The sequence below is a fragment of the Parasteatoda tepidariorum genome, chromosome 11, assembly GCF_982258835.1.
Source record: "Parasteatoda tepidariorum strain Cologne lab strain chromosome 11, Ptep-v5.0, whole genome shotgun sequence".
NCBI lineage: Eukaryota > Metazoa > Arthropoda > Arachnida > Araneae > Theridiidae > Parasteatoda > Parasteatoda tepidariorum.
In genome coordinates, this window is record NC_141765.1 from 60,476,563 (window position 1) to 60,492,649 (window position 16,087).

General features: G+C 27.9%; 1 protein-coding gene across 2 annotated transcripts in view; it reads left to right on the forward strand.

The window, feature by feature from the left end:
* The window catches only part of Smox (Smad on X protein), a 98,018-nt gene extending 94,758 nt beyond the window's left edge, over positions 1-3,260 (forward strand). For both annotated transcript variants that reach the window (XM_043043958.3, XM_087154678.1), the window contains one exon: positions 2,644-3,260. In XM_043043958.3, the coding sequence (XP_042899892.1) occupies positions 2,644-2,912 (269 nt within the window). In that variant the 3' untranslated portion in view covers positions 2,913-3,260. The remainder of the gene's footprint in view (positions 1-2,643) is intronic.
* Positions 3,261-16,087: the final 12,827 nt, after the last annotated feature.

Genomic DNA, 16,087 nt, shown 5'->3' on the forward strand with positions numbered 1-16,087 from the left:
ATTCGGGTTATGAATAAGTATTAATTGTTTTTTACTCATTGTTGACATCCTTTGTTTGTAAACGTAAAGGACTTAACTTCATTCATATATTTATGAAAATAACAAGAGAAACATACGATACGAAATCCAATCCTATATATACAATATAATTTTTCCTGATTGTTCATATTTACGTCCTTCTCAAAATTTAGCACTAATTCATGATATTTTTCAAATTTTTACCCTTTGTGATATTAAGTTTATACATGTCTGTCATGCTGGTCGGAATTAATTTTTATTGAACGAACAAATACATAATATGCAAGATTATGAAGAAAAAGTAAAATTTTTTAATTCTTTTTTAAACTTTAGACATATGTAACACAATGTTTAATTTTATGTGAAAATTATATTTTATAGTTCTCCATCGTGTGGTTGGTATCTTGCAAAGCAGTCTCCAATATAAAGCCCTAGTTCTCAAGAACATGTGTCCCAAAAATAATTAATTTGGCATCTTCCGCCTCTAATTTTTCTGTTTGAATATACCGAACAATCTTTACTCTTCACAGTGCCACAATATATACAGTTTGCCTTTAAGCTGTGGGTAACATCTTTGCTGTGGTGACTGAAAGCAGACATAGGGCTAGAACTGTAAAAAGGCGTTGGTGGCTGAGAGTAGACATACGACTGCAAAGACTTAAACTGTCTGAGGTTTTTTCACCTGAGAGATTTCACAACGTCTTCATTAATATTTAATTCATAATTCTAATGATGCAAAATTTAGTTAAAAAAACGTTTAATAAATGTAGCATTTTATTAAACAGCTATTTTTTTCATGATTAGTAGACTCAAATAAAAGATATGACAAATTGATGCAAAATTCTTTAGATGTATTTTTGAATAATTTGATAATTAATAACTTGAAGAGAAGAAGTGAAAAAAGTTAAATTTTTTCTCCCTGCTTCAAAACTATTTTTCCGAATGTTTTAGACCTGTACATGTATCAATTAAAAAAATTAAAATATAAAGTTTGTGAAACACAAAACAATTAAATAATTATCATTTAAATTTGCTGTTTTTTATTTATCGAAATCTCAATTTGAGGAGAATAAAAAACCAAAATTTTAAGCAAAATAATACAAATCTTCCTATCTAAAGCTTTTTGTTCTCATGTAGTTTTATTGTTTTCAATTCATTTTTTTTTTTTTTTTTTTAGTTTTCTATGAAATGCCATCTAAATGTTATCAAAGAAATAATCTTTTTCCAGTAATCACTAACTTGAGCTCGAGAGTGAAAATTTTTTTTCATGCACTTGGTTTGCTATGAGTAATTGCCACCTCACCCTAAACTCTTTTTTTTCTTCCCACACCTCTGTTTGCAATGCTAATTTTTGTAAAGCGTGCTGTGATTGATTTACTTAAGTCACATACTATTTTCTGATGTGCTTTTATAATTTTCATAAGGCAACATATGTTTACAGTAAAGTTTAGTTTCTTTTTTACTCTTCTTGTCTGCAATCAATAGCACTCTCTAGCATTTAAAAACAAATATGATTTCTTTTTGCAAATTGTATATAAATTACAAATATATTTGATAAATTTCTCAAAAATAATTATACTAAAGCTTACACTTATCACTATTACAAAATAAGTATCTTGACACAAAGTAACGAAGGAATTCAATGGAGCATAACAATTTAGATGATTTGAATGTGTTCCAATTTTTGTTCTTGGCATGTTGAACATCTGAAGAAGTTCATATTGTTTGTTTGATGTTCAAGGATAGTAGTAATCAACAATTCTGTATTAAACTCAATGCAGTAATTGATTTTTTTTTTATTCAAAACGTTTCAATTGTGAAAAAAACTACAACAAATAATTAAGATTGCAATTTTCTTTCCATAATTTTGGAAGTAAAGAGATCTTGAAAACTCATCGAAAGGTGATATGGTTAATATTAAAAATTATTACGCACTTATTTTAAAAATAAAACTATAGAAATTATTTAAGGGTTGATTTATAGAGACTATAACTGTGATAATCACCAAAATCGGGAGCAACCAAGGTGCTAGATTTGGCTTCAAATTCAGGAGGCCAACCTTGGATTTTGGGGTGGTTTTTACCATTTTATACACATCACCAAAGCTTTCTTGCTGCTTTGCCCACTCGTGTTGGTGATTACATGGATTAAAAGCAAAATTGTGTTAAATGTGATCAAAAAATCGTCGAAGTTTATGATATTTTAAATACACATTGTGATATAGTGTAGCAAAAATGTGTTACAAAAAAAAATTCGTTACAAAAACTTACAGTGTTACTTTTTTGTAATGTATTAGTTAATTAAGGAAGAAATTTAATGCTTTTTAATTAAGCAGAATATAAACAGTTTTCAGGAAGTTTTCTTTCAGTTTTCGGAAAATTTGACTTTATTTTCGCTAATAAAAACAACAACAAAAATTTTTTTATAGTTTCAGTTTAGTTTTTATATACTGGACTATCAACTTATCAAATCGTATCATCTCCTAACCAATATTTAAATTTTAGTAATAATAGAAAAAGATAATTATAATCTCTGGCAAACTGCTTTTTAACTATTGATGTTCTGTAAAAATAGCATTTCATGTAGTTTTCATGCTCTTAAATCTTTTTTTTTTTTAATTTACAGGTTGTAACTTAAAAATATTTAATAATCAAGAATTTGCTGCATTATTAGCTCAATCTGTTAGCCAAGGCTTTGAAGCAGTTTATCAGTTAACCAGAATGTGCACAATTCGAATGAGCTTTGTTAAAGGATGGGGTGCTGAATATCGGCGACAAACTGTCACATCAACACCATGTTGGATAGAGCTACACTTAAATGGCCCTTTACAATGGTTAGATAGAGTACTGACTCAAATGGGCACACCTCGAATACCTTGCAGCTCTATGTCCTAAGTTGCATCTTTAGTCTTAAATCTGGTGCTGCTCTTTTACTCCCAGTGGGTAGCTATAAACATTGTATGTTGTTGGGCTTTTTTGAGATGATGTAATTTGATAAGGTTTTAAGAATGTTACTATTGTTCATTTCTCATTTTTTTTCATCATTTGCTGTTTCTTATACATGTATATGAACTTGATCATACAGTCATGTAGCTATCATTTAGAGCACCATCTGAAAACAGATACATTTCTGTAAAAATTTCATTGTGGAAACAGGCATGATTATGTAGTTTCGCTTCATGGATTTACTTCTGCTACATTGTTGTTTTGTTTGTAAAATGTGAATGAAAAAAGATATATAAATGTTATGTGATGTAAATGATGACAAATAATTCTCAATTTCATAATCAATTTTCTAAGATGTATGTTTAACTATTATCTCTATATATGTAGTAACTGTAGTGTACACATTGTTTTTGCTATCACATAAAGCAATTTGCAGTGAAAGCAGATCTTTTATTGATGGCTGTTTCAACTCAAAATGTTTGTGTACATTATTGTTGATTTAAAAAAAAAAAAAAAACTAAAATACCCTGTATTTTTTGTATAGAATGAATTTTTCTTCTGGATCTATTGGTACAATAAATTCAAATCAGTCACATAATTTGTAAAACAAGAATAATTTAAAAAAGGAAACGTCAGTTTTTGATAATAAGTAAGTCAAAATAGTCATGTTTATACCTTTTAATTTGCATGGTCTCCCTAATTTCTACATTTGATTTCAAAATTTTAAACATATTTATCATTACGTGTTTTTCTGCATTTAATTAATCATTCTAATCATTTAGTCAACATGATTAGTGAAATGGGTAAATATTGGAGAACATGCAAATTTTCTATAGAATGCTAGTCACTATTTTGTAAATTAATGTAAAATCATTAATTTTGTTTAATATGAATTTAATGTTTGTATATTTTAAATAAAACTGGTAAATGGTTTTCAAGTCATAATTTTAAACTTTTTAACTGTGTTTTCTTCTTTTTTTAAAAATTGGAACTTTGAAATTTTGACTTATTTATGTGTCTCATATTTTATTGCAATGAATTTATTTCCACTGATAACGTCCACTGTTTTGTGAACTCTCTGATCAAGGGAAAACAGGCACTAATTTTCATATAAATTTTAAGAACCAAATTAAATGATACAATATTGTTAAAAATGTGTTGTTTCATATTAATAGCAAGATCAAAACAATGTAGTTGTTCATTCAACTTGACTAAATCAGGGATCATGTTGTTGTTTTTATTTTTTAGTGTGTGTGTTTTTAATTTTTAGTTTATAAAACTGTTTTTAGAAACTTAAAAGTACTTTTGGCATCTTGTAGAAGAATTAGTATCTGCAATTAAAAAAAGTATTCATACTGAAGGCTAAATGGTCTTAATTTTTTTCTCTTTCTTTAAATACGAATCATATAAATTTAAAGCCAGATTTAGAAGGACTCAGAAATTTCCGACGGTATTCATACTGCTTGTTTTTATATAGTTTCTGAAAATTGCTGCCTTTAAGTTCTCTTTCACTTTTCCTTGTTAAGAAACAAAAGTATGCATCACTTCAGAATGTGAGCGTTTTGTATTAAAAAGATTAAAATGAGATCACTTTCTTCTAATAAAAAAAGTAGAAAAATACATACGGATATGATATGAGCACTTGTATATTTAAATATCTTATTATATTTTCCACAAAATGCATTTTCATTTGTAAAGCTGTTCTATATGATTAAAAAATATACTTAAAAATTAATTATTTTTAATTATAATTAACAGATTCTATGTAACTCATGTATTTATATACAGTCCAACCTCGATGACACAGATTTTTGATATTTCGAGAAGTCTGAATTCCCTGTGCATACACTATAGAAAAAACCTCTTTTATCTAGTTTTATTTTTTGGTGATCCTTGATTTCCCAAAATATTTTTGATCCCCCTCCCCCCGAAAAAAATAATTATATATAGATTCTTTATTTCGGAATAATTTAAAATCTTTTCTGGAATTCCAATTTTTTGAAATTTTCATGTATTATTATATAAATCGTTTCTTGAAACTCTGATGAAAAAGATTTTGTCATGTTTGACCAGAAGTTGTCAGAATCATTCATTTCTAAAGTAGTAGGCATGCATGATGTGTTCATAGATATGAATATCCCTTCTTAAAATGTGAAAGAACTTTCTAATTTAATGAATTTAAAAGAAATTGATACTTAGAAGGATGTAGTTTACTGTAGACATGTTTTGCAGCGTGTGGTGATTGAGAAAAATCAGAAATGTTAAAAGAAGTTATAGCATTGTGAGATGTATTAGAAGAAAAAGATGACGAAACTTGTGAATTTTAGTAAAATGTAAAATCAAATAAAGACCTAAAGATTTTGTCATTGTTTGAAGTAAATACATGTTATTCAGCATTAAAAATGCCAGTACAGTGACAGTTATTATTTTGTCTGAATTGTTAAAAAATATTTAATGTATACGATTTTTTATATCCTGAATTTCCAATGTAGCAAAATTTTTAGTATTTCCCTTTATTATTAAGGTGTTTTGTAATGTTGAGGTCTGACTGTTCATACATATTTATAATAAAGTATATAAGCATTGAAAAAATATGGACTTTCTTGAAAAAACTAATGCGATCACATTAAACGGTGGACATTAAATATTTATGAACTCATGAATACTTTATTCTTAAATCATTTACTTAATTTCATAAAAATTCTTAGATCTTTTAATTTGCATATTTTAAACAAAACTTAAAAAGGTACTCAACTCATAGTTTTATAGTCATCTAATAATTTTTGTTGTCATTATTGTTAAAAATATAAAATATAACTGTTGAATTCATAATCATTTTATTTTCAATAACTTGTTTTTTACTTAATACTCAAATTTTTATACTGATATGATGAATTTATTGATAGTATGTTTTTAGATTTTTTACATCTTTTATTTTTAAAAAATCTACTTTTCTTTCCTGTATAAGAAAGAATGCATGTATATTTTAGAAATGATACTATACTGAGAAAAATACTCAATCTTATTTTACTTTTATTAAGTTTTTGTTGTTCTTTTTATTAATATTGTTAAAATCTTCAATCATATCCTGATTTTAAAAAAATTACAACCAAACTGTTTCTTTAGTAATTATACATTTAATTCTTTAACTTTTTATTAACTTTACTAGGTGAAATATTCAATTTATTAAGACATTATTTTTAACTTGAAATATTATTTATTGAACTTTTCTATGACTAATCAGTGTCTTAAAAAGCTTATGGCTCATTTGTTTTAAACATATAATTTAAAGAAACTTATAAATTTTTTGACTATAGTAATATTTATTACAGGTGTTGACCTACTTTAAAGTCTTTAACATTGATTTGAAATAATGCTGATATTAGTTTTTGAAAGTATAATTAGAAATTTCTCATGCAGGATTACCATATGTATGGTACTTCTTTTTAGACTTTGATTTCAGTAAAAACTCAAATTTAACTTGTACAAATTCCAGGGCTGATTGTGCTCCGGAAAAAATCCGGATTTCCGGAATTTTTGCTAACAGTGATCCGTAAGTTTCCGGAGATTGAAGATACAGACGTTTAAAAAAAATCATTGATCACAGAAGTATCCGAAAATCAAATTTTCAGAGGTGGAACTTAAAAACACAGTTTATTTTATTTGTTTGTAAGGGCGAACCGGAAAGATACTTTATAAGCTTATATTCATGATTAATATTAATTTTTTATCAGTAAATAGTTGTTATAATCATAACTCAAGAAAGTAAGACATATTTGTAAATTTTAATTACTTCTCCAGATAGGTATGTGTAAATGGTATATGTATGTGTAAAATTTTAAATATATTTTAAGTAAACTAAGAAATATTGAGGAAAAGGAAGAAAAAAAACCTTGTTTAAATTTTTTTCTGATTTTTCAATTTAAACTGTTTTTTTTTTTTAACTCAAGAAATTTTCCGGAATTTTGACTTGGGCTCACAATCACCCCTGAAATTCCAAAAACAATTTTAAACTAATATCTATTATATTCAATAATTCGTTAGTTTTACTAAAACAATAAAAACATTTTGCTTAATCATGTGCAATTTTTTGTTGGCCTCCTATCCTTCTCTAGGTGAAAGGATTTTTTTTAAAAATATGCTATTAGAATAAAACTTAATTGAAAAAAAAATCCTACTGCAAAGTAATGCTAATACTTTATAAACTGGGCATTGATGCAATGTTAACAAACCACCGGGTATTGTTTTTTTTATGTTCTAAGTATTCTGAAGCATATTAATGTTTAATAAACGCTGTTAGTAATTTAAATATGTGTATACATATTTGAACACCAACAACTGTTTAATATTTTGATACTGATACCTTTAACTAATTGTACATTTAGTTGTGTAAAGTTCTGACGAAGATGCTTACTTGCCCAATCATTAAAATGATTTAATTCTGTAGAGAATTGTGACATAAAACAAAAATCATTTGTTACTTTTTCATTTGTTAATTTTTATCATCATTTGAAAATAATATTGTCCACTGGCTTAGTTAAAAGAATTATTTTATGAGATTTATTTCAAGAATAAAACTGTTCCTCTAATTTAGGTTATAAGACATTTAATGTTTTTTTTTTCTATAAAATTCCACTGCAAATATTTAGTTTGAAAAAATCTCTATAAATAACTTAAAACATAGTAATTATGTATTAATTAATATGTATAAAATACATATTGTATTAAAACTGTTGTGAATTAAGTTTTCTATAACTATGTCATTAAACTGTCTCTAAATATTTATATATTTTTTTTAAATTTGTACTGCAAAGGTTATGATAAGATTTTGTTAATAATTTCTAAAAATTTAATAGTGAAATAGAATTCCTTTGAGACCATGCAGCTGAATTTGTCTTCTGTTGCTCTCTGTTGAAACTAAAAGATTACTTTGCCTTGGATCTTTATTATATCATTACAATTTTTGTAAAACAATATTGTTTTAACAGAATATACTATTGTACTTAAAGAGTTTAAATTCAAAATGGAATTTTTTTGTGAATATTTTTTCTCTTGAATATAGAAGTTATTTACAGTCTTAAAAAGTCTTTAATTTTTAATTTTGTAGTGAACTGATTAATGTTAACTAAAAGAATGGTGAAACTGTAAATTGGCTATGAATTTACTAATTTGTTCAAAGATTGATTTTAATTTCTCTATAACTGTTTCAATATGTATTTTAATACTCTTACCTTTTTGGAGAACACAATTCTTTGTTTACTATGACATAAAAAGTTTATGATATTGGTTGACTCTTATTTCTCGATATTATTCATTCCAACATATATTAAGCTCAAACTACATCAGATATTAAGTATCTGGATGAAGTAAATGTAAAAAAAAAATCTCTTTGGGGGGAAAAAAGGATATTAGTTAATGTTTAAAACATGTCAAAAAGTTTTCTTAATGATATTATACTATTTGAACAAAAATTATTGAATACTTTTGGTTTTTACAATTTCTGGAATATTGAACAGGAACTTTGAATATTCTATGATTGTGCCAGTACTCAAAATATATTTGGTCACAAAGGAATTCAGGTGCCAATGAAAAACAAAAAACCATTTTAGGCACTTATTCTGAATGAAAAATGGTATATAATGTAAATGGTTCAATACACAAAGATTTTATTTTGACTGTATGAAACATAAATTCCTTTTTGAATATGTAGGATTACATTTATTTAAATTCAATAAAAATGTTATAGTTTGATAATGAATACAATTAATGACTTTAAAATTCATGAAGATTATTAACATATAAAGAAACAAAAAAAAAATTATTGGTTTTGATGAATTTCAAAAAATGTGCTATTCATTTGGTACCAAAAAAAGTTGATCGCTAATTACAATATTCATTTTAAAAAGAAATAAAAGTTTAGTCTCCGCGTTTTGAAAACCATGCTTCTTTACATTTATACAAAATTATCTCCCTTAACACTGTAACACTTTTTACTCATTTAGTAAGAAAGAATCTGCCATGTTTCCTACTTTATAAATGAGACTGGTAGCTTAGTCATGCCTTCAATTTTCTCAGACTGGTTCAGCAGACTATGTTAATGGTAAAATTATCAACACTAAAACCAAGTTTATCTATATATAATTTCACAGGAAATCAAAAATTAGTTCACACTATAAGAAGTTAACTTTAACATGTTTAAGTTAACAATTGTGATAATTATAGATTTTCTTAGCTGGATTTTTTTTTCTTAGTGTTTTAAGTTCTCTACATTCAAATATAAAATATTTTCGTACATTTTAAAATGTTTATTTTTTATAATTCTAAGCAGTTCAGCTAGCCTATAAGCTTAAAACAAAAAAGATTACAAATTTTCTCAATTTAAACGAATATTTTTGTAAATAAAGTTTTTATTGCAGGAGACAGCATACCATGTTTTCTCTGGAATATTTAAAAATTGAGATTTTTAATATACATGGAAGGAAGCAACTCTTAACTTATTGACAAATGTGATCTCCCATAAATGAAAGTGCTGTCTCCCTGCAAAGATTTTATATACCAGAACACCAAATTTTTTCAAAAATTTAGATATATATTAGTCAAACTGGTCTTTTAATAGTTATTTAATTTCCTTTTTAGATTAAACTATACATATTTAATCAATTAACTTTTTTTTCTCCAATAATCTGGAATAGTCTGCCTTTGAAAATCAAACCCACGATAAAGTAAATTATCACATTGCATATTCTTCCATCTAACTCTTTGTCATGTCTCGATTGACGGATAGATTTATTGTTTTTTGTTCATAATAAGCATTAGCAACAAATTAGCATTATTATGAAGACTTTAAAATATCTCGAATTAAATTATATAGTAGTTATTGAATTTTCAGACAGCATATTCAAGAGTATTCTTCACTCATATATATATGCCGGGTGATTTAAAACTGGAGGAACAAACTTAAAAAAGAAGGGTAGACTTTGATGGCTTGAAATCATATAGGTGCAATGCAGGGTTGGAATTGCTATTTTAACAAGACAAGTGAATTATTAAAAACTGTCACTGAAAAACCATCTACAGCCACATGCAGAGGTGCTCTCTGAAATCATTAGAAGAAAGCAATGAAATTTTCTGAAAATTCCCAGCTTTCTGGTCAGTCAAATTTCAGATAGCTGGACTTAAACAGTTAATGGGTAAGTACAATATTAAAAAAAATTATGATTGATATTTAATTTTATCTGGCGGCAAGCAAGTAGAAAATAAAACTTCTGCTACTTATATATATATATACTTTATTCATTTATATCAAGATTTTTCTCTTGATTTATGTTCTTAACTGTAATACTCTCAGACTTGTCAACCACTAAGGCCATTTCTCTGTTATTTAAAGTAGTAGCAAAATTTGTGATTTACCATTCGATTTAAAATTATTTTGATCATCACCGCATTTTAATATGCTATAGATATTGTAATGTTTTAAAGTGCTGGTGGAATTTGAAAAAAAAAAACTTTGCTTACATTGTTTCTATTCTTCTACAACTTTGAATTGTATGTAGAGTCAAGACTTCCGTGCTGGTAGCTTTGTACTTCCTTCAATGATTTCTTCAGCAGTAAGTTATGACTTTGGCTAGGTTCTTACAGTTCTAAAAATTGCTAATAAGTTTTTAATTCATCAAACTGCTTTTAAAAGCCCTTAGCGATTTTATTTTCATTTTTTAAAATATTCTATTTCTGCCCAAAAGGATAAGCTATACTCAATGCTCCGTGCACTAAACTGGAAAACAGTGTGAATAAAGTACAGAAGAAAAAAAAAAGATTAACACATGATAAGTGATTTAACCAATGAGGACAGGAAAACAAGAATATAGAAAGAAGGAAATTAAATTTATAAAGTTCGAATCCTTCAAAATTTGCTTCTAAACTTTGTTTAAATACATAGTTACTTTCTCAATGAAGAGCTCATTTACCTTAAAGCTTTTGCTGTTGACCGTGGGCTTCCTTCTAATATTATTGATTCCATTTATAGAATTATATCACACAATCGAACAAACCCTATAATTCAAAATTTAGCAATTTGATCGTTTTACCCTATTATCTGAAAATCAGTCCCTAAATTGCTGAAATTTTGACTAAATTTGAGTTTAAAGTAGAATTCTTCCCTGTAAACAAACCAAATTTCACCAATCTTAAAGAATCTATAGCTGATATTAATAGCTGGTGTATTTATCAGATTTCTTGACAGAGTAATCTTTTGTATAATGGGCAAATTAAATGTCCCTTAAACTTACAATAACATTAAAGATATGTCCAAAATCGGGATATTAAACTTTCTTCCATCGCCCTACACAGTTGGAGCTCTAATCATAGGTTTGAGTTTTCATCTGCCAAGCTTGGTTTCTGAGAATCTCCCCATATTTTAAAAAATTCTAATAATTTAGTTGATTATCTTTCTAGCATCTCTTCCTTTCCCAATGTTAGGAAATCTATTGTGATTTAATTCTTTGCCCCTGTGAGCTAACTCCCTCACCATTGTTTCTTATCCTTCTTTTTATTATCTTGTTCCTCTGTCCTGAATGGTTAAACCACTTGGCACATGTTTATCTCTTTACTTCTCTAATGTTATTTGGTGTTTAAACACTGAGGAAGATTCTTCTTTAGAGAATAGAAACCATAGTATACCCATTTCTATTCTTTATTTACATTTTTCAGTTCAGTTCTTTAATTAAAAATTTTTTTTTTTGCTTTCTGAATTGACCCCTTTATTTTAGACTTACATTGGTTAATTCATATGCTAATATTATTTGTTTAATAGATGTATAGGTATAACAGATTTGATTTACTTAAATATGTTAATTCTTTCATCATTATCAAATATATATTCATAAAATCTTTAAAACTGTTTATAAATATGTCATTATCTTTTTGTAATTCGTGAAATGTGGTTACAACAGGCATCAAAGTTCTACGACTTTGGAATACAAAAACTTGTACCCAGCTTTAACAATGGTGCAACTACGTTGAAAAATAAGGCATGTAAGAGTAAGTAATTTGTGCAGTACATTTAGGGGCCGTTCAAAAAGTACGAACATCACGAAAGGAGGGGATTTACTACTTTGTACGATGGGGAGGGGGAGGTATTATTCAAAGTACGTACATTATAAGCATACACCAAATTTAAATTTAACTTTTTCCTACACACGTATTATACATATGTTTGTTCTTGTATTTTTTTTCACACGGCGACCGCTTGTTAGAATGAGTAAATCAGTTCTCAAAATAAGTTGTCTCGCAAAATAAAAAATTGCAAACACCAAACTTTCCCCTATTGGTGGTATTTCCCCGTTGGGTGCTATTGTTTAAATAATTTAAACGAATAAATTATTTTAAATATTTAATTTTATTAAAAACATAATTATTTTAGTTTTTATCAAAGAGGGGGGTAGACTAATAAAATGTACATACTCTAAGGGGGGGGAGTACGACCTTATGTACGAAGGGGGGGAGGAGTTTAAAATTTCTCCATTTTTGTGTACGTACTTTTTGAACGGCCCCTTATCAATAAAAAATTTTCAAGTACGTATGCAGCATTGTATCTTTACTTTTCGAAAAGGGGCCTCCCTGGCCAAGCCATATCGCCCACCAATAGCTATGCAAGGCGTGGAGGTAGTGGGTTCGAATCCCACTGTTACCCTGGATGTATCTTCTTGCTGTCCTTCTCCGAATTGTGCTATTTGTTATTCTACTTGACAAAGGTTTATAAGCCTTAATTGAGCACACAAGCCAGCAAATATATGTAATAACTTTTTGAAAAATCCTCATACTATAAAAGCAGTTAGTATAAAATTCAAACTATGTTTCCTAATACAATAGCTAACAGCTAAATTATTAAAGATTTCCAATTTAAAATTCGACCCTTGTTTGTTAATATTATCAGCTAATGTTTTTAAGGATTTTCAATTGAGAATTTCCAATTAACAGGTTATAAATTTTTTGGCAAGAAATCAGAACTCCAATATCTTTATTTTTTGCCACATTTACAATAATCTACACACCACTGAGATTTGCAAAATGATCTAAAAAGAACTGCATAAGCAATTGTGGAGTTGGTGAGCATGAATGTATAAATGCCAAAGGACATATGTTGATAAGAATGTCTTTTTCTTAATTTATGACATAAATATATATGCTTCTAAATCAGAATCATTTCCTAACACTAACATATAATGCATAGTAGCAAAAAATTTAAATATATTGTACTGTAATTGCTGCTTTTAAGACATATTTTAAGAATTATTAAATATTGCATTTGTAACTCAATAAAACAGTTACAAACTAAATATAAAAATAAATTATGTCGGGCAATATTCATAAATACTACTCTAGGTATGGTGATAGAAGATGAAACAAATTATGCTGCACACACAAATAAAAATTATTACTGGGCAACCTCTCGTACTTCAGTTACATATTCTAGTGCAAAAGAGTTACGACGGGACATTCTCGCTACCTATAAGCTTAACTGAAAGGCACATCTTTGAGAGAGGGAAAACATTAAAAAATAAACTAAGAAAATTTAATGCCTCATTGGTGTGAGTAACCTGTGACTAAGAGAAAGTCTCTAAGACTTCAATACAAAACCCCTATCTTAAAATGCACCAACTGGAATCTCTCCCTTTTTTGCATCCCTAATGAAAGCTTGATAAATCTGTTCAGCGCAATTCTAGATAAATACGCTAGTGACAATTTATGCTAGAAATTGGCCAAACATTTTTTACTCTTGATGTCCGATGTTTCTAAAATCACGGACCAAAGAGCCCTAGGCAATTAAATAGAGGCAGTTTAAAGAAGCAATGGGATTTTCCCATAGTGTAAGATAGAGCAGCTATTTTTAATGCAGTCAGAGAGATTAGTTGGTGTAAAGAAGGTAATGTAAAAGGATTTTTTGCATTTAATTTTCTTCGGTGAAGAGAACATTTTATTACTCGATTGAGAGAAAGGTTCAAGTGGCAGCGACATTTATCTTTTTTTATGTAAATGCTTATGGTTTTTTTTGATGCAGCTGGTTTTTTTCAAAGTGCATTTACTTTTAATAAATATTTTTGCTTTTTCTACATAAATTTTTTATGTAAAAGAACATTTAATTTTTTTTTTATATGTTGGGTTCTGACTCCCCTGGCTATGATGCCCATGTCAGCATGATCTCATTGTCTAGCAAACTAATAGTTTCTTTTTTCTTTATTTATTTACTTATAAGTCAATAAAATAGAAAATAACTAAATATTTATTAATATACGTAGTAGATAAATAAAATTAATTCAGTTTGTCATTTAATTCTTATTTTCAATTCACTTTAATTTCATTTTAAATTCAAACTGTCCAACAAAAAAAGAACTGGAGTCAAAGTGTTTTTAGCAACTCAATACATAAGGGGTACACAGTAGACCTACCTCCTCGTGGTGTACCCTGGGCAACGCTCTATGCGGCTAAATGGTCTACAATTTTCGGCAGAGAAAGCATAAGCAATAAGAATTGGAGTGAGACATATATTAAGGCAGTACCAGATAAGCCTCGCCGAGATGCAGTAGCCACTTTTAGACTCCTAACAGGTCATGATTATCTAGGAGAACACCTGCATCGTATAGATATTTATGACCACTCTCAGTGTCAACTGTGTGGTTCTGGAGCACCTCCATTGCTGTAGGAGGCTCCATGGACTTGACTCGGAGACTGCAAGATATTGGCGTGCGAGAGAGCTTTTGGGAAGATGACTTTGGTCTTTTACTATTTTTATTGTTCTGTTATTGTTTGTATTCCCTACCATTAGAAATAAAAAAAAATGACTCAGACTCACTTTACTCAAAAGTCTGTTTAACTCTGATTCCAAATCCATAGCCCTGATAAAAAAAAAAAGTCACACTGTTTAAAACTTGAATGTTTACGAAAATGTTATACTCTCCTTTGTCTGCTTCTCCAAGAAACTTTTTTTCAAAATTTTGACATTTGTGTCTGTTACATAAGTAGCAGTCAATTTTTACTTTTTAAAAATTTTTCAAATTCGTAAAAGTTAAAAAGACTCCAAACAAGTACAGAGAACTCCAGGAGTTATCCATGTGAAAAATATTAAAAGTGCTTGATGATTTAACTTAGTTACAGGTATTCAAAATCTATAAATGTTACATCTGAAATCGTGGAATTGCCCTGATACAAAATGGCCTGTAGAACGAAATATACCAATTATTCTAGTAACTTGATTATACATAATCAAGTAGACCATCATACTATAACTATATCAGAATATAAATAGATTTATCTCTGTAACACTTTCATAATATAGTAAATTGCTTAAAAAGTTCAGAAATGCGTGCTAGGTACATAGGACAAAAACTATAGTATAAACAGTATAGTACATTTTACCTATATTTTATTTCTTTTTCCTATATTTTATTATTCTGATGCATATTTTTTTGTCCTTGTGAGTATTTTAAGCAAAACATGCCATTAAATAATGGAAATAAATATTTTAATGAGAAATATTGATTAAAGGCACAGAAGTTTAACAAATTGAGAAAATAACCTTTATGCACACTATTTGAGCAAACACTTTTATAAAAATTATGTCTATTTAATGCTAGATCATTGATTTATCTATTTATTTCAGAACATTTTTAAACCCTCCTACTTCAGATCTAAGATACTAGACCGTTGCCAATTCCAGGGCCTGTGCAAAGCAATCACGATCTTGCCAAATGTGATAAAATCGTAAATTCAACGAAACAAATTACATTTTTGGCAAATAATTTTTTCTACCAATAAGAAAATATAGATCTACCATATAGAAATATAGATCAGTATGAATTTTTTCTTAACAAATCTTGTATTTTTGTTCGATTACAATAATTTACTTTTACATCACATAACTAATTAGAATTATATTACGCTCAGATAATGTAAGCAACAAGAGATATTTTGTAAACATAAAAAAATACAGATTTGTTGCCAGATCACGCAAAACTGTGTGACGAAACTCTTTAAAACGGTTTGTGTCAATAAAGCAGACTAAGTGGTAGCTAGATGCATATTATCATCTTACTATTTTTGCAGACACTATGTTTTTTCATGACACTAGC